The sequence below is a fragment of the Mustela nivalis genome (assembly GCF_964662115.1).
Source record: "Mustela nivalis genome assembly, chromosome: 7".
In the NCBI taxonomy this organism is placed as follows: Eukaryota; Metazoa; Chordata; class Mammalia; order Carnivora; family Mustelidae; genus Mustela; species Mustela nivalis.
In genome coordinates this window covers 67476754-67496465 of record NC_139026.1, presented here as the reverse complement: position 1 = coordinate 67496465, position 19712 = coordinate 67476754, and the positions used below count along the sequence as shown (strand labels likewise).

General features: G+C 41.4%; 2 protein-coding genes and 1 pseudogene across 3 annotated transcripts in view; all 3 read left to right on the top strand.

Moving 5' to 3' along the window:
- LOC309868518 (liprin-beta-1-like) overlaps positions 1-2169 on the top strand; it is a gene marked incomplete at its 3' end in the record, with an annotated part of 68466 nt that extends 66297 nt beyond the window's left edge. The window contains exons 26-28 of the mRNA XM_082738442.1: positions 869-1048; positions 1736-1801; positions 2083-2169. Of these exons, the coding sequence (XP_082594568.1) occupies positions 869-1048; positions 1736-1801; positions 2083-2169 (333 nt within the window). The remainder of the gene's footprint in view (positions 1-868; positions 1049-1735; positions 1802-2082) is intronic.
- A 1766-nt stretch (positions 2170-3935) lies between these two features.
- LOC309868530 (rab15 effector protein pseudogene) lies at positions 3936-5367 on the top strand (annotated as a pseudogene). The gene has a single exon. The product of its transcript is annotated as a rab15 effector protein pseudogene (transcript).
- Positions 5368-10866: 5499 nt separating this feature from the next.
- LOC309870269 (small ribosomal subunit protein mS35-like) overlaps positions 10867-19712 on the top strand; it is a gene marked incomplete at its 3' end in the record, with an annotated part of 45758 nt that continues 36912 nt past the window's right edge. Inside the window, exons 1-3 of the mRNA XM_082742450.1 lie at positions 10867-11587; positions 15031-15077; positions 18090-18257. Of these exons, the coding sequence (XP_082598576.1) occupies positions 11503-11587; positions 15031-15077; positions 18090-18257 (300 nt within the window). The 5' untranslated portion in view covers positions 10867-11502. The remainder of the gene's footprint in view (positions 11588-15030; positions 15078-18089; positions 18258-19712) is intronic.

The following is a 19712-nucleotide window of genomic DNA, read 5'->3' as shown; positions in this document are numbered from 1 at the left end:
GTATACCCAGATTCATGGGTCATACCAAATTCAGATTACATTTTCTTCTTTTTAATCATTTCTCTGTGAACTCTTATGAGTCTGTTATCTCAACCAACTTAATGTGGAGATAGAGTTTATCAGCTCTTCTGCAAATTTGTACTAATTTCTTTATATATAGAAATATAGATATTTCTCTCTCTCTCTTTTACCTCCTCTACCTGCCTGACACTTTCTCATTAGCTCCCTTTCTCTCTTAAGAGATCTGCAAGATTTGAAACTTCTCAAAGACTCTGTTCTATTTAAATTCTCACCATCAGCCTGATCACCGTCTGCTGAACTGATAGTCTCAGGGACTATGCAGTGACTCAGATGGAGTTTCTCTTCCAAGTATCATTAGAAATTCTCTCTCCAAACAAGCGAGGATTCCTTTAGCAACCTCAGTTCTGTTATGGAAGCATAGCCGGCATACAGGATAATCCTAGCTTCCCCTGAAAAGAAAACACAGTTAGGACCATTCTCTTTTCCTGATCTGAGATGGGAAAACCTTGCAAAACTGGATTCATCCCTGAGAAATATCATTGCATTAAGTCCTGTTTAATCAAAAACTAAGGCTCTTGGCATTTTTTTGCGTATCACCGTGACTGCGCAGCTAATTGGGGTGAATAAGTAGAACAAGCTTAATCTTCTGAGATTCATAATCTGGATCATTTATTATATTTGGGCACATCAATCATACACACACAGGGTGCTTTTATTTTTGTCACACCAATTTAATCATCCAATTGCTTTTCTCTGTAAATGGAGTGAAAATTTGAATCATGCATATTCTCAATTCTCTGCCATATGAGTTTTATTAAATCCCTGGATGTTTGCTTTTCTTTTAAAGCCAAGGAAACTTACCTTCGGCAATTTTTGGAAACTGAGAAGGAAGAGACAGGAAGATAGGGAAAAATATATTTGCCCTATGGAACTGGGACATCCATCAGGAAGTACCTCTAAGAAGGGATTTAAACCTGGATTGGACACGCGTCTGTATGACGAAGATGATTTGGACTGGTTGGAGCAGGTAAAGGCAATAGGACATGCCTGTTTTCTTTCAAGTTCCTCCAGCCAAGAAACACTAAATGGAAACTTGATGCACTGTGTCTACTAATCAGTTTTTTCTCTAATATCTGAAAATATAATAAGAAAATAATAGTCAATAGCTTCCCAGTTGCTTGCTATGTCCCAGGCACTATCCTCAGCAGTTAACGTATGTCAGCTTTCACTGACAGAGCCTTGTCATCCTCAGTGTAGGGGGAAGGAAACCGAGGCACGGAGAGGCTGAGTAACTCACCTGAGATAGAAGAGCAGCTTGAAGACCTGGGCTTCCAAGCTGCCAGGCTGGGCTGCTCACTGATGTTATACTGTCTCTGGGTTATGGAAATCTGTGTATTAAGTCAAGTGGAAATACACAGCTCATGTAGTCTTTTTCAATGCAAAGTCCTGGATTTGAGTATTGCCCCCTAGTCACCAATCCTTTGATGTCATTGTCAATATCAGAGCATTAGGCTAGAGGTGCCAGTAAAGGGACATTTTGGCTCATTCTTAGCCTCTGGTTGCTGTAACGAAAGGAGGTATCCCCAGAAGTGTTCTGTTGCTCCCAGCCCGTTTCATATCACTTGCATTATTTCTTCTTCGACTTCTCATTTTGCTGTCCTTTCTTTGAAATGATGCAACCGAGTAGGTCACATGATGGGTGTGTTCTTTACAGATGGAGGATTCAGAAGACACAGTGAGACAGATACGGGTGTTCACCGAAGGCATCAACAATCTAACGGTAAGTCTGTAAAACGAAGTTAAAATGTTATTCTACAGGGGCACCTGGCTGGCTCCGTTGGTGGAGCGTGCGATTCTTGATGGGGTTGTGACTTCGAGCCCTACGTTGGGGGTAGAGATTACTTAAAAATAAAATCTTTAAAAATGAGAAGAAGTTTAAAATAAAAATGTTATTCTAAAAAGATATTTAAAATAACCCCAAAGGACTGCATGTTTTAACGGAGCGTGTGTCGTGCCGAGCTCCTGCTTCCTGTTTCATGACCCCATCCCCTTGTTTTCCAGCGCAAGTTAAAGGAGGACGACATGTTTCGGGATTTTGCCGCCCGTTTCCCCAGTGCCAGCATCACTGACGAGGACTCCAATGTTTAATCTGAGCACTTGGACGAGCACGAGGAGCCCCTTGGCTTTCCTCCACCTGATTTTTCAAACAACTCAAAGAATCTAGAACAAACAACAGATTATATACAATTGATCATTCCACCTTCTCGGAAATGGACACGGAGGCCTGGGTTGCGGGGGACAGCGTGTGCCTATTCCGAAGACGCCATGAAAAATGAGACACTGGTGAATGAGAGTGTAGTGGTCTGTCCTCTATTTAATGTAAAAATCTGTGATATATTTAAAGTGTTGCATTTAATATGAGTGTTTTACTGTAGCGTTTCACGTTCCCATTCAACAGTACCCAGGATTTGGGGATCAGGAAGCAGTGCGTGGATGATCTCGTCACGTCAGTGTGACAACACTGTAGCTGTCAGCATAGGACAATACATGCTTTCAAAATCCGTATGTGGAATTTCCTCAAGTGTTCCACGTGCCTGCTAAATGCCAGCGGCCACCTCCACTTGCCACCTCTTGTCCTATTTTATATATTTTTCTAAATACGTGTATATATTTAGTACATAGAAAATAGAACTTTTATTTTGTGACATACAGGAGATGATGAAAAGCAAATGCAGTGCTCCAAACAGTCATATACCAAGTGGTCCTCGAAAGGTTGGGATGATCTCTCCTTCTCCAAGCTGAATTTTAATGATATTCAAAATGAGTTAATATTGATCATCCCAACTAAATTAGGGTATATGAAATGCCCCTTCTCTGATGACACATCACCCAGTTAATTGTTGAAGAGTTGAAAGTTTCAGCCTTCATCTTGGATCCTTTAGCCTCAAAAGGAAGAACACCAGGGACATTTGAATACTATTAACTCAAATGAATTCAGAAGTTCCCCCCCAAATTTGTAGAAATTTCTGAAGAAATCAGACCCAAACAAAAACCTTCACAGTATTAAGCTGCTTATTTTCCTTCTTGCTGAGTATCTCATGACATCAAAATACTAACCATCTACCTACTGTTATTAATTGTATATTTCTCAGGCTATCAGTGGATGGGATTTTGTTATGTTAAGCTGAATATGCATCTGAACATTTCGTCTCAGAGTTCAGTAACGCTGAGGCTGCACAATGAGTTTTAGAATGGCTATATATTGATGAGAAAACGTAATTCATGTTTTTAGCACAGGGCCCAGATGACATTTATTTCTAAAGGAAATAGCGGTGGCAAAAACTTACTGTGTTTATCATTATTTTTAGGGGTAGTCGAAAAAATAACCTATTTTTTATTCACTACTACACTTCCCACGATAGCCAACATGGTAAAGACACGTCACAAATTGGTGTGGGGAGAGGCAGTTCAGTATGTGCCCATGGATTTGCTTATAAATTCTATTTGAATATCAGTGGTGTGATCTTGCAAGTTCTTAGCAGGTTACCAAGCTTTTCAGCAAGGGCCTATAATACCAAATTACTGTTTATTCGTGACTAAAATGATCTGATGCTAATAATAATCCTTTACTCTCTACTATTCATTGTCTGGTAACTGTATTGGACTCTTACATACTAGTATTGTTTTTAATGTGAACATATGTCACCATTTGAAAAACAATTTCTTATTCAAACCTGGTTAAAAAAAATATGCCAGAAGACTGTTAGAGATGCCAAATATTCTTTATTCAGGGCAGTGTAACATAACTGATGATATGTGATAAAGTTAAATATTTTTTTGATGAGATATATTTTATTTACAAAACATTGTGCACTGCTGGTTTTAACATATGAGAAGTAATAAAGTCAGTTGATAATTGTCTCCTGTTTTTATGCTCTGTGACTTTATTTTCCTTTGTGCAGAATACCCAGTAGGCTTTATTTCTGACCTATTAGAACAGTGACACAGATGCTTTATCATTTGCAAACTCCCATAAATTTCATGGGGGAGGGTTATAGCATATATCGACAGGTAGAAATTTGAGGGCTCTGAGGAATTACTGTACAAAAGGAAATAGGCAGCTGGACTGGGTGGGGCGTAAGGAATCCTAGCAGAGGGGTTATTAGAAAAGCAAAGGGAAATGACTCGCCATCAAAGTTGAAGAAGTTTGTTTTAGAAGGAGATGTATATTCCTTTAAAGAACTAAATACTGTCTTTAAGTAAAATTTGAAAAGCGGAAACCTATCTTGGAAGAGATTGCCCAATATTAGAAGTGGAGTGAACATCGCTAGAGAAGAACAGATGTTTTGGTGAGAGTTAATCATCTCTAACTTAATAAACCAGCAGGAATGTGTGAATACAACACACCTCATTGGCAAACAGAGAGACCGGGCATGTTTGTTTAGCTGTGTGTCTATGTGCTCAGCTACGCCACGTCAATGCTGAGTCAGAAAACTGGGACTGCATTACCAGACATGACTTCACTGTAAAACACCGTAAAACTTCTCCGAAGAAGTCATTCTGCATGAGCTTCATACGTTCGATCTCCGGAAGCAGTATTGATCAGGTGCAGAGGAAATATGGGGCAAAACTCATCGCAACAGTTGCCTCCGAAGGACAGCAAAGAGGATTCCAGCATCTGTGAGGTTGTCAGCGAGGCTATAGTCCATGCAGCTCGGAAAGTGAGGGAGTATCTTGGATTCGAAGATCCTCTGAGCAATCTGTGCCCAGCTTCCAACACTCTGAACGAGATCTTCTTAATCCACTTCATCACTTTCTGCCAAGACAAGGGAGTGGATGAATGGCTCACCACCACCAAGATGACCAAGCACCAAGCTGTACTGTTCGGGGCAGACTGGATTTGGACTTTCTGGGGAGCCGACAAACAGTTCAGGCTTCAGCTGGCAGTGCAAACTCTGCAGATGTCTTCCCTCCCTCCTGTGGCATCTCAGCCCTGTGACATGTCCCCTCCAGAATCCAGGGCAGGGGGGTCTTCCAGGAAGAGAAGTCGATTTGATAAGCTTGAAGAATTCTGTCACTTGATAGGAGATGACTGACTGGGCCTGTTTATCATCTTTGGGGTGCCAGGTAAGCCCAAAGACATCAGAGGAGTAGTCCTGGACAGTGTCAAAAGTGAGACCGTGCGGGGCCAGTTGCCAGGACAGAAGGCCGTGGCACAGTTTGTCCTGGAAACGGAAGAGTGTGTGCCCATCAGAAAGCTGCTGGGGAACTGTCTGAGTAAGAAAGATGGGCTGAGAGAGGTGGGCAAGGTTTATATTAGCATCCTCTGAACTGGACGTGGGCAAAGAGACTGTAAGGCAAAAAGGAAAAAGTATTTCAGCAAGCTCATCCACATGCATCATCCCAGCATGGGATTTTTTTTTTTTTTTCTCTACCCACCCTCCATTGCAAGAAAATAATCACCTGGATCAAAGCATATAATGTCATGACAACAGGGGGGGAAAAAACCCTGCTCATATTGCAGGGAAAATTAATTTATTCAATAATAAAAATAAGAGGAGAGAATAAAGTCAGCCTTGAAGTTTGATTTGCTAAGAAAAAGTCTTTAATTGTTTAATAAGTCTAGAACTGTAAAGTGTAAAATGTATTTTTACTGCTTGGGTGGGAGGTGGCAGGGTGGGGGATAAGCTGGTCCGTGAGACTACAGAATGGGATTAATTACACTGACAGCACCAGTCCGATTCAGGACCCCTAAACAAAACCTCATTCCCTCTCTTCCTATGAGCTCTGCCCTTGATCCCATCTCCTCCCCAGCTGCTTTTTCTGCGCACAGAGACTCTTGGTAGGATTCACTTTGGGACTTGCTTGAAGTGTCCACTTTCCCTATGCGTTAAACACAGTGACCCCTGAGGTGCCTGGGTGGCTCAGATGATTAAGCATCTGCCATCAACTCAGGTCATGATCTCAGGGTCCTGGAATTGAGACCCACATCAGGCTCCCCGCTTCTGCCTCTCCCTCTACTACTCTGTCTGCTTGTGCTCTCTCACCCGCCCTGTCAAATAAAACATTTAAAATAAATAAACAGTGACCCCTATAGCAATCCCTCGTAATGATGATTAACATGTATCCACTTATAAAAAGCATCTTTGCTTAAAAGCCTGGGTGGAATTGTAATAGTAGTAAAAGAGAGGAAAACTAAGTGAAGCAAAAAGTGCTTAGGAATATAAATGAAAGATTCATTCACATGATTGGTAAATGCCTAGGTTTATGTCAGGTGTTGTCCTACACCCTTCCAATCCAGTAGTAAGAACAAAGTCCCTACTCTTGGCGATTTCTCTTTTAATGATGGAAGACTGACAATTGACAAATATATGATTATATAAAATGCATCTTAAAAATATATCTAGTGTTATGTGAAAGCACGGATAAAGGGATAGTGAGTGAAGGGGGTACTACTATATATGGGATTTAGGTTAAGGAAGACCTCTGAGAAGGGATAATTGACCAGAGATCTGAATGAAAAGGGAGAGCATTAGTACAGAGAGATCTGGGAAAGAATGTTCTAGGCTTAGAGTACTGCAAAGGCAGAGCCTGAAATGGGAGCAGAGTCAATGGGTGTAAAGCAAAGCAGAGGCGGCTGGTGTGAATGGAGTCCAGGGAGCCCGGGAGAGAGTGATAGGAGTTGAAATTGAAGTACCCAGCAAATGAAACAAGCAAATCACCCTTGTGAGGACCCAATTTTATTGTGAGTGATAAAGGGACAGACAGACATGCCTTGATCAGATTGATCAGACTTACTCTTCAAAAAAAATTTCTCTTAGGCACCTGGGTGGCTCAGCTGGTTAAGCCACTGCCTTCGGCTCAAGTCATGATCCCGAGTCCCCGGATGGAGTCCCGCATTGGGCTCCTAGCTATGCGGGGAGTCTGCTTCTCCCTCTGACCCCTTCCCCTCTCATGCTCTCTCACTCTCTCTCTCTCAGATAAATAAATAAAATCTTTAAAACAAAAAGCAACACCTCACTAGATTACTGGGTGGCGACTAGGCTGTAAGGAGGAAAGAGTGAAATCCGAGCCCATGGGAGCAGCTGGGAAGCTGTTAAAAGAGTTGAAGGTAAAGCATACAGCGTTTGCTGATGATTGGATGTAGGGATGAAATCTACCACAATTAATGCTGTATTTCCAAACATCTTAAATATTAAGGATGCAAGGGAAGAAATAAAGGCACACACTTTGAATGAGCCTGGAAGCTACCCTGACAATGTTTCCTTGGCATATGTGGACCCTATCTGTAGCAATGCTGTGTCAAGGAAACTATCAAGAAGGTGGTTAGGGTATGGGGATGAGTTCAATTAATTTGAAGGAGATGATGCTTGTGATAACATTTTTCCATACTAAATTATAAGCTAACAATAATTTTGGGAAGTCTAGTACAAATTGTAAATATCCATGTTCTAAACAACTGGAAGATATAAATCAAAGACTTACCATGTCTTCTTTTTTTCATGAAAATAAAAATGTGAAGGTTTTGCTGATTTAAAAAATATTGTATTTTTTAAAAATCTGCATTCTGCTGTAAAAAAGTATGGAAATACAGAAAGTTAAGCCTTCGGGAGTCTCACCCTCTCTCCATACCCACTCTCTCCAGTTTGCTGGAGAGTTAACATTAAGAATATTGCTTAATTAACAATTCTGCTTAATTAAGAATTTGCTTAAGAAATTTGCATAATTAAGAATTAAGAATTTTGCTATTAACTAAGACGTTTTGAAGAAGTTTTAACTAAAAGTAGCTCTCTGACAGAAAGTCACTGGATTAATCTGGGTTTTAGATATAATAAAACCCCATTATAAAAATCCTTAATATTTAAAATTATTCCACGCAGCATTGGCTATAATTTGCAGGGCCATAATTTGGTAAGAAAGCTGAACAAAAAGTTTTTATCCTAAGTGAGCAACTGCACTTTTAAGAATTCTTCCAACTGAAAAATTATGTAATTCTTAGTGACTCCTAGGTACATGTGTTACTGTTTACACTGCATGAAACATATTATTGCCTGCTGACAGGATTGCAAATGAGTTCTTTTAATTCAGAAGGAACCTTACTGTACTTGATGTCTGGGAAAACAGTAAGTATTTTTCTAGGTCCTCTAACTCTGGTCATGTCTGTCCACTAACGTCTTAGGGAGATAGTAAGACAAAAGGAAAACACAGGAGGGCAGGGTGAGGACAGGAGTCTCAACTTCCTGCTCAGAAACCGAGAGATCCCTGAATATAAAGTAATTCTGTAAAGATTCATAATTCTTTTGTCCCTAAATTTGTATGGTATAGGTCTTGTAATTAATTCACTGTCCTAGAACATACAAACTGGAGAGTACAAAAATCACAGCTGTATTGACCATGAGCTTAATTCCAATGACTACCATTTATTTATTTTAAGATTTTATTTATTTATTTAGCAGAGAGAGATCACAAGTAGGCAGAGAAGCAGGCAGAGAGAGAGGGAAGCAGGCTCCGTGCTGAGCAGAGAGCCAGATGCGGGACTCAATCCCAGGGCCCTGGGATCATGACCTGAGCCAAAGGCAGAGGCTTAACCCACTGAGCCACCCAGAGGCCCCATGACCACCATTTATACTCTGCCTTCTGCAACATAACTACTTAAATCACAACAGCTCTGAGGAAGATCTTAAGGTTCCATTTTCCACGAAACTGAAGCTCAGAGATGTTAGATTTTCTCCAGAACACAAAAAAACAGAGCCTGGATTCAAACCCATACCCATCTGACCAAAAGGCTGTACTTTTAATCTTAAAAACAGAGGAGACGGTAGCTCACCATGTGAAGACAGAAGCAGGGATTGGAGCCATATATCTACAAGCTACTGCAAACCATCAGAAGTGAGCAGAGAGGCATAAACAGATTCTCAGAACTTCCAGAAGGAACTGTTAATCTTAAAACTGTCAATTATTTTACCAGCAAAAATGAGTTTACTAGGGATTAGCAGAGACTTGCAGTTTAGGACATGAATGCTACAGCAAAACCATTGGCATGTATGGAGAACAAATGAGATGACTGCTTTGTTACAAAGAAGGGAGTTGGGAGGGGCTGTTATGGATGAAAAGTCCTAGAGAGTAAACTGGGAGTTTGTTGAGGCATGTTGCCTTTTCCTTAGCTAATCCTGACAGTCTCTTCCTGACTGGGCTGTTTCCTGCGGGGCTTAGTAAACTGGTACCCACTGGCAAGACCTGCAAGGTACTCTCTGTTCCTGGTGGGGTCTGTACTTGCTGGCTAGTGGTAGGATGTGAGAGCTCCCTCATCTGGCCTCTAGACTTCATTTTAAATGATATTTCCTTTTATTAATTTCTCCTGCTAACACCTGGATTTGGGGTTTTTCGCATCTAGAACTGGTGAGAGAATAAATGTTATTTTAAGTCACTCAATTTGTGGTACTTTCTTAGGGCAGCCCTAGGAAACTAGTCCATTTAACACACTGTACTTCTGCTTTGGAACAGTTATGGGATGGTAAAAGGCCAGGAAAGATGAGAATGGTGATTATCACGAATACTTGTCCCTATCTGCCAATTACCCTCCCCCACCCCCCAACAATACTGATTGATGTCCATAGCACAAGGAATGCTTGCACACACACTACTCTGGGACACCTGCACCCCCCTGCTCTACTTGGTATGCTTACCAAGAGTCAGTCGTGTTGGTTCCCAGTTATTCCTGTTACTGTAATTTTGTACTTTGGTTAAATATTATAGTACCTATTAAAAACAATAGAGGATAATTTTTTAATGGTTGTACATTAATCCATCCTAGGGTTGTCAAAATAGGTTTCAATCCAAGATGCCTCGAGGCAGGAAGACCTTGAACTCACCTCCTTTACAGACACACAAATCTACAACTTTTTATTGAAATAGAGGAGGGCAGAAAAAAAAAATCTCATTTTAAAAATGACCAATATTGGGGTGCCTGCGTGGCTCAGTCATTAAGTGTCTGTCTTTCTCTCAGATCATGATCCCAGGGTTTTGGGATTGAGCCTCCAGCCCCGCTTGGGGCTCCCTGCTCAGCAGGGAGCCTGCTTCTCCTGCTCCCCCTGCTCATGCTCCCTTTGCTCATGCTCCCTCTTGCGCTCTGTCAAATAAACTTTTTAAAAAATCCTTAAAAAAAAGAAAGAATGACCATTATTTTTGAGGTCTTGATGAGGTCTTTTTGTAATTCTAACCTGATCTACAAAGGAGCTAACGAAATCATTAATAACAGTCACAGCCTATGCACACAGGGCGCTCACTGTAGGCTAACAGTTCACCCAGAGCTTTCGCTATATTTACTTGATTAGGATCAACCCAGCCAAGAAAAAATGAAGTCAAGTTTTAAACAGAAGTAGTTTGGCTAGAGGCCATCCTTTTAACTACACTCAGATCCTGTCTCGTTCTTAAGAGTATATCACTTGCACCAGCTCAAGACTTCTTTAAACCGAGAAAGTGTGGAAAGGCAGCAATGGCAAAGGAGCAGGGCCCTAAGGTAAACTGCCAGACTCTTGTGTCATCTGAAATCCCAGCCAGATCACATTTGCCTTCTGTAAGCCACATTTTTCCCCATCCCTTACAGTCCTCTTTGGACTCACTGCGTATGTATGTATTTATGTATGTATGTATGTATGTATGTATGTATGTATGTATGTATTTAAAATTTTTGTTACCTTTTTGTTTTCTTCTATTAGTTTTTCCTATTTTGGGGCTATCTTCTTGCACATTTGACTCCAAGCGGACTTTGCAGGCCCGCCTATTTCCTGTTTTTCCCCCGTAGGAGCGGGGCAAGGGGGGCGAACCTGCGCAGTAGCGGCCTCAGAGCCGCCCCTTGACTCCCGACTGCGCTTGTCCCATCCGGCTTGCCGTCCTCGCGACCATGGCGGCTGCCGCGCTCTCCGCGTGGCTGACCCTGCAGCCGGGGACCAGGACCCTGCGTGCTTTCTGTACCTCCGTGTCTCCGGCCACCCGCTCCGCGATACCAAGCTCGCGTGAGTGTCTGTCGCCTCCCCTCCGGGCTTTGCGGGAGGTGAGAGGGCGGAACACCGAATCCATGCTAGCCGCCGCGGTGGCGGAGCCCGCACCGCCTTGGGGAAGCCGGTACGTCCTTTGCTCCCGGTAGCAAAGCCGCAGGTGTGGGTCTCTTTTCTGTACCCCTGTCATCGGATTTTTAGTCGCTGATTTCTGCTTCTGGATGGGCTGGACGTTGCGAGCTTTCTGCCCCTAGCCCCTTACAGTGAGTGACCCGCGCTTTCTGGTCCTCCCTTTGCGCGGCCACTGGCACAGGGTCACGCTAGGTACTGGTGCCGGGTGATGTTTGTTGGGCAGTGCTGAACCATGGGTTTTCTCGAACGTTAAGAGAAGCATACAGCTCTCGTGGGACAAATTGCCGCTCTGAATTCCAGCCCTAGGTAGGCCACCAAATGGGATGACCTTCATTCAACAGACATCATTGAGATGACCTTCATTCAAGACACTTGTTCTTACTTGGAAGAATCTGTGGAAAAGACAGATCTGTTAACGGAGTCACACTATATGCAGTGTGAGGTGCTGTAATGGAAGCGTGAATAGAGTAACGGGCATTGAGGAAGAGCCCTCGGGAGGGAATCGGGAAAAGCTATGTCAAAGAGGGGGCGTGTCCAGTCATTCACCAGGTGCTGTCCAAGCTACCGTCTGTACAATCGCTAATCTTTGTATTACCAAGAGTTCAGTCTAGGCCACCATCTCTCACTTCTACAGTAGTTTCTTTACTGGCCCCTATTTCTGCTCATGCTTTCCTACCTTGAATTCTCATAACTAGAGTGAAGTATTCACACTTGATCTTAGCCAAAAGGCTGAGAAGCGATAGAGTCAAGTATTCAAAAAGCGAATCTTCCCTTGCCACTCCCTTGTTCAAAATCTGTGAATGATTCCTCATTGCTTTAAGATAGGATAAATTCCTTAACTTGTCAGAGTGGCCCTTTATCGTCTTAATGATTGTGTCTTGTAAGTTTTTTATTCATTCTGTAAATACTTAACCCTACTGTTTGCTGGGTAGTGTTCTCGATAATGGGATATAGCAAGGTCTCTCACCTCATGAAGTTTATATTGTTTGGGGTAAGTCAGACTATAAACAAAACAGTGTCAGTACAGTGTCAGGCGGTGATTAGGGCTTTGAAGGAAAATAAAGCAGGGTATTGAAAATGATAGATTGGAGGAGTACTGGCTATAGGGTAGATAAAATTTGAGTAGTTAGGAAAGACCTCCTTGAGGAAGTGACATTTGAGCAGAGCTCATGGCATGGTATCATGCCAAGATCTGGGGGGAATAGCATTGTTGACATAGGGATCTGCAAGTGCAAAAGCCAGGAATTGAGAACAAGCTTAGGGGTGTGATCAAGGAAGAGAAAGAAAGTCAGTGAGGTAAATGAACATAGGTAAGTGGTAGTCTTAAGATGTCAGAAAGAGGGCGCCTGGGTGGCTCAGTGGGTTGAGCCTCTGCCTTCTGCTTAGGTCATGATCTCAGGGTCCTGGGATCCAGTACTGCATCAGGCTCTCTGCTTGGCAGGGAGCCTGCTTCCTCCTCTCTCTTTGCCTACTTGTGATCTCTGTCTGTCAAATAAATAAATAAAATCTTTAAAAAACAAAAAAGATGTTAGAAAGATAAGTAATGGTCTGATCTTACACGGCTTTTAGGATTTTATTTTAAGTTTGGGATTATACTGGAGGGTTTTGAACATGGAAGTGATATAATTATTTATTTCAGGAGAGGAGGAGCAGAGGGAGAAGGACAAGCCGACTGCTGAATGTGGAGCCTGACGCAGAGATTGATCTCATGACCCTGACTGAGATCATGACCTGAGCCGAAATCAAGAGTCCGATGCTTAACCAGCTGAGCCATTCAGGCACCCCTGATTTATACTTTTAGAATATCACTGACCCCTGGGGCACCTGGGTGGCTCACTCAGTTAAGCATCTTCCTTCTTTGACTTGTGTCATGATCCTGGGGTCCTGGGATCAAGCCCTGTATCAGGCTCCCTGCTTGGTGGGGAACCTACTTCTCCCTCTGCCCACTGCTCCCGCTGCTTGGCCACGCTCTCTCTCTCACTCTCTCTCTCTCTGTCAGGTAAATAAATAAAATATTTTTAAAAAATCACTGTGTGAAGAACCAACTTTAGTGGGCTAAACGTGGAACGGCTAGGAGAACTTAACTGATGGATTTGATATGGGGCATAAGAATAAGTCTCGGGAAGCAGGTTAGATTCTTATCCTGAGTAATCGGATTATTGGCAGTATCATTTACAGGGGTCAGGAAGTCTGGAAGAAGAAAATTAAGAGCTCTCTTAATGATGTATTGTAGTTGAGGTGCTTATTAAATATTTCCAACTTCTTTTCTTAATGTCCTTTTTGTTCTAGTCTCAAATTTCAGCTATCTTGAACTATTCCCATTGATTTTACATTTCCTTTTCTGTGTAGAAACTTTCTCAATTGCCTGTTCCCAGCGCTACCTCTTGCTCATCCTTAAGGTTTAGGCTTAAAATCCAGCTCTTCAGGGCAGTTCTCTCCAACTAACTAAGTTTTGTCTTCTGCTATATGTTGCCCTTAATAGTATGACTATTTATTGAAATCACTTGTTAAATATCTTATTTGACAGACCACATTCTGTGAAAGCAAGGTCTGTGTTTCTTTTGCTCATTGCTGCCTTCTCCGTTTCTGGTATACAATATCACTCAAATGATTGAGTGAATAAATGAATTACTATCAAGGGATGAATAAAAATGTGTCAGATAAAGAAATGAGATGGGGAGGCAGAAGGGGACAGAAGCCAGACAGGTGGAAGGGATGCACATTCCAGGCAGAGGGGCCAGTAAGTTTGGAGAAAGTCCACAGGCTCTGGTACTGGAAGTTTAGTTTAGCTGTGGGACCTTGTGAAGGGAGATAAAGCTAGAGATAGAAGTGGTTCAGAGTGTGGAGAGTCCTATATGCAATCCTGTTGTCACCCTAACTCTTTTTCTCGGCTCTAAATGACCTCTAAGGATAATAATAGTACTTCCAGTTGTTGTGAACAATAAGATTAAGTGAGATAATGAAAAGCATGTAGCATAGTGCCTGGCATGTGAAAGTGCTGCATAATTATAGCACTGTATGCTGTGATGAAGCAGAACATTTAGAGAGACGAAAGCTATATACTGTATGTAAATAACTTACTGTCTTCTATAGTTATATGATTTATTAGGAATGGCCATGATTTTTGTTTTTACTGGCATTACTGTAACATTGGCTAATATGTTCTACTATGCAATACAGAAGGAAAAACAAAGGTTTTTGTTTTTGGTAGAACCAAATAATGCCAAATATGAGCAAGTATATTTATAGTTAAAACATTTCCATTCAAATATCTTTAAAGATGTAAAGTTCTTATTTCTAACTAGATATTTTAATTGGGAAAGTGAGTTGGATGATGAACCTTAACATTTATTAAAAATATTTCTTTAGGTGATTAATTCACTATATCATCAGTCACAATACATTTTTTATTTAAATAACTGGACTTTGGGGCACCTGGGTGACTCAGAACCCTGAGATCATGAGCTGAGCCGACGGCAGCGGCTTAACCCATGGAGCCACCCAGGCACCCTTGAAATCTACTTTTAAAGAGATTCTAAAACTTTCTGCTCAGGGTCCTGGGATCGAGCCCCACGTCGGGCTCTCTGCTCGGCAGGGAGCCTGCTTCCACCTCTCTCTCTGCCTGCCTCTCTGCCTACTTGGGATCTCTGTCTGTCAAATAAATAAATAAACAAAATCTTTAAAAAAAAAAAATAGTAACTGGACTTTTCTTAACTATTTCTGACTTTTCATTAAGATGATTTAGTCCCAGAGCTTACAGAAAATGGATTATTATTTCATTTTCATGAATACCTGAAATAATCTCAGAGTTTTGGGATCATGATCACTGTTGAACAACTGTACATACTCAGTTCTCTGTAACTACTGTGTTGTCTTTTAGGTACAGCAGGCAGAACACCCAGATATGAAAGACCACTGAGAAGAAAGGTAAACAATGTGCTCTACTACATATTATCTTTATGATCTCTGAAGTTCTAAAGTGAGGCAGATATTGATGATCAGGCAGAAGAATGCTGCCCGAGAAGGCTTCACAAGGGGATGCGTACTTGGTGACTGCCAGAGCTTTGGCTCTATTCTTTGACTGGTTTTTGTCAGTACCCCAAGAAATGGATCATCTTTGAGAAATAGACTCACATATTCCTGGGAAATAGGTATATAAACTAGAATATAGAATTATTTTTGATGGTGCTTTTAATAATTATGAAGCCTGGGATGTGTGTATTAATCTCACCAGTTTGGTCTTACGCTGTAGGCAAGTCTATAAAAGAATCCGAATCCTAAGGTCACTTGTTGAGGATGGAGTCAGAACAGAGACAAATTATTAGATGGAAGTGAACTGGTACCAAATTATAATTATCTAGAGTAGTTATTTTCACAGGAATATTACCTTCTTCCAAGGCGTACACTACCCTAGTTTTGGTATTGCATTATTGGGCATTGCCAGATTTTGCTTCTTTAAAACCCTACTTTTATATGCCAGCCGTCCCCTTCTAATGAATACAGTTTTTTAAAAAATACGTGTATGTTAATGTGATTGACTAAACTGTCACATAGCTGTTCTCTGAAACTAGGAGACTTATAATCTCTCATTATATATGTATTCAGTTAGTTTAACCTACTTACTTATTTCTAAGTTCATATTATTTATTTCTTATTTCCTCTAGTTCTCAGTTATCAGTGTCTTCTCCTGTACTGACTTCCATCAATAAAGTTCTGAAAACTATTTTAACTTGGGAAACATTCACCGCCTTACACTGGTTCAGCTTATAATTTTTCAACTTTATAGTGGTGAGAAAGCAGTACACATTCAGTAGAAACTGTTGTAGGAATTTTGAATTTTGATCATTTCCTAGGCTAGCATTATGCGGAATGAGCTTGTGCGATGCTGGGCAGTGTCAGTTAGGTATAGCCACAGAGTCATGAGGATAAATAACCAATATACTTAACAACCAGTCTGTACCTTATAACTATTCTTTTTTTTTTTTTTGTAACTTTCAGTACAGTATTCAATAAATTATATGACATATTCAACACTTTATTATAAAATAGGCTTTGTTTTAGAAGATTTTGCTCAAATGTAAGCTAATGTAAGTGTTCTGAGCACATTTAAGGCAGGCTAGGCTAAGGTATGCTGTTTGGTAGGTTAGGTGTATTAAAAGCGTTTTTAACTTATGGTGTTTTCAACTTAAACAGAGTGTCCAATAAACCCATCATAAGTTGAGGAAGATCTGTATTTCAAAGTACATCGTTACTCTTCAACAAAATGTAAAAAATTTGCTAAAAGTCTAAATCCACAGAAATTTTTAGTGAAGGAAGTGTGCTATTAAAGAAGATCCTTACCAGAAGCTTTGCAGAAACAGTGCAAAAATATTAGGTAGATTTGGTGTTTTTCGGCAAACACCTGAAAATCCATCCGCAGATCGAAGAGAAGAAGAACAGCAATTCTGGAAACAGAAAAACAACCACTTTCTGAAAGGTAGGAGCGGCGGAGAAGTGAATCCAAAGCGACCGGAAGATAGACCCCGGGGGGAGGGGCCGGCTCCCGGCAAGCGGCGGAGCAACCGCGCACAAAATCAGGACTTTTAAAAGTCTGTTCCGCTGAGGGACATCGCTCCAGAGGCTAAACCGGGGCGAAGCCCACGCGAGGTCAGCGTGGCCTCAGGTCCCGCAGGGTCACAGAAGGATCGGGGGTGTCTGAGTGTCGCAGAGCTTGCGGGTATTGGAACGGGAAAGCCGGCTACAGAGACAGAGCCGACAGTAAGCTCACAGCTCGGGGTGACCTTGAACCGGTCGCAGGCTCGGTGAGCTCGGAGCGCGGCCGGAGGTCAGGCAGACGGGAGTAACTGGGCGCTGTTCTCTGAGGGCGCACTGAGGAGTGGGGCCCTGGGCTCTCGGCTCCTCCGGGCCGGAGACCAGGAGGCCGCCATTTGTGTTCCGTCCTCCGGAACTCTACGGAAAGCGCTCAGGGAACAAAAGCTCCTGAAAGCAAACCCGAGCGGATTACTCACCCCGGCCCCGGGTAAGGGAGGTGTAATTCCGCCTGGGGCAAAGACACTTGAGAATCACTACAACAGGCCCCTCCCCCAGAAGATCAACAAGAAATCCAGCCGAGACCAAGTTCACCTACCAAGGAGTGCGGTTTCAATACCAAGGAGAGCAGCAGAATTCCAGAGGAGGAGAAAGCCAACCACGGAACTCACGGCTTTTTTCCTGTGATTTTTTTTTAGTCTTGCAGTTAATTTAATTTTTTCTTTTTCACTTTTTTTTTTTTTTTTTCTTCTCGCCTTCGGGTAAAATTTTTTTTTTTTTAACTGTTACCTTTTTCCTTTTTAACGATTTTTTACTAGTTTATCTAATATATATATTTTTTCTTTTTTACATTTTTCTCAGGTGTTTTCTTTTTTAAAAAAAAATTTTTTTTTCTTTTCTTTTTTTTTCTTTTCTTTTTTCTTTTTTTTTTCTTTCTTTCTTTTTGAACCTCTTTTTATCCCCTTTCTCCCCACTCACGATTTTGGATCTCTTCTAATTTGGTTAAAGCATATTTTCCTGGGGTTGTTGCCACCCTTTTAGTATTTTACTTGCCCCTTCATTTACTCTTATCTGGCCAAAATGACGAGACGTAAAAATTCAACGCAAAAAAAAGAACAAGAGGCAGTACCGAAGGCTAGGGACCTAATCAATACAGACATCGGTAATATGTCAGATCTAGAGTTCAGAATGACAATTCTCAAGGTTCTAGCCGGGCTCGAAAAAGGCATGGAAGATATTAGAGAAACCCTCTCGAGAGAGATTTGGTGTTTTTCATTTGAATAGCAGCAGCTTTATGAGAGGTCAGATTTTACATCAGTTGCAATTCTGCTTGTGTTTCTTTTTTTGTAGGTTTTTTGCTTTAAAATTAAAGATCATATTCATATTCATAGAGCATTTTATGTTCTATAGGCACTACCTCCTAGGACAGAGAAAATGACTGTTGACCAAGATTGGCCTAGTGTTTATCCTGTTGCAGCGCCATTTAAACCTTCTGCTGTACCTCTTCCCATTCGAATGGGCTATCCAGTAAAAAGGGGGGTGCCCATGGCAAAGGAGGGAAATCTAGAACTATTAAAGGTAAGGTCAATTGCTGATTCATTGGCTAAGAATTATTTCTAAAGAAATGCTGGTCCTCTTCCCACTCCTACCCTGCCTTGTACTTGAGGGTTCAGTATGTAGCAGCAGGTATTGTATTTTAGTTTAAACTTTTTTTCAGGTAATAATGGATGATACATTCTGATTGTCCATGGTAGAGAAGACTCAAAGAGTCCTGAGCATTTAAGAATATAACCAGTTGATCCTATGGCTTCCTTTCTGGCTTTTTCTTTTCTATTGTATTTTTTCTACCTATATCTTTCAAGTGGAACTCAGAAAAATGAAATGACCTAATTTGAGATTGAGAATTGTGACTGAAATTTACTTTTTTTTTTTTTTGTAAGATTTTATTTATTTATTTGAGAGAGAGAGGGTGAGGAACCATGCACACAAGAGAACACCAACGGGGCAAGAGGCAGAGGGTGCAGGGCTTGATCACGGGGATCATGACCTTAGCTGAACACAGGCGCCTAAACAGCTGAGCCACTGAGGTGTCCCTGAAATCTACTTTTAAAGATTTTTATTTATTTTTGACACAGAGAGAGAGAGCACAAGTAGGCAGAGAGGCAGGCAGAGACAAAGGGGGAAGCAGGCTCTCCACCGAGCAGAGAGCCCAATGCAGAGTTCAATCCCAGAACCCTGAGATCATGAGCCGAGCCGACGGCAGCGGCTTAACCCATGGAGCCACCCAGGCACCCTTGAAATCTACTTTTAAAGAGATTCTAAAACTTTCTGCCCAGAAAAGTAGAATATCATTTAATATTGTTATAGTCCTTCAACTTCTTTATTTCGTGACGCAAAATATGTCATATTCAATACTTCAGTTGGTAGCATCTATAATGATTTATGAACTATAAGCTTTTTTTTGAAGATTTTATTTATTTATTTTTGCAAGATAGAGGGAGCATGAGCAGGGGGAGGGGAGGAGCAGAAGGAAAAGAAGACTCCCCACTGAGCAGGGAGCCCAATGCAGGGCTCAATCCCAGGATGACCTGAGCCGAACACACACACTTAACCAACTGAGCCACCCAGGTGCCATGAACTATAACCTTTTTAAAGAAAATATGAATATGTTTTGCCTGAGAAGGCATATCTTAGATGGTTCATGTTATATACGGTAAAATTGTCATAAACTGTGTTTTCCACTCTATGAGAATCTTTTTCTTCTTTTTTTTAATTGGAAGTATAGTTAACACACAATTTTACATTAGTTTCAGGTATACAACGTAGTGGTTTCACAAGTTTTTGTGCTATACGGTGCTCACTACAAATGTAGCTAGCATCTGTCACCATACAGCCCTATTACAATATCATTGACTATATTTTCTATGCTCTACCTTTTGTCCCTATGATTTACTTACTCCATAACTGGAAGCCTTTATCTCCCACTCCTCTTCACCCATTTCTCCCATCCCTCCATGTCCCTTCCCCTCCAGC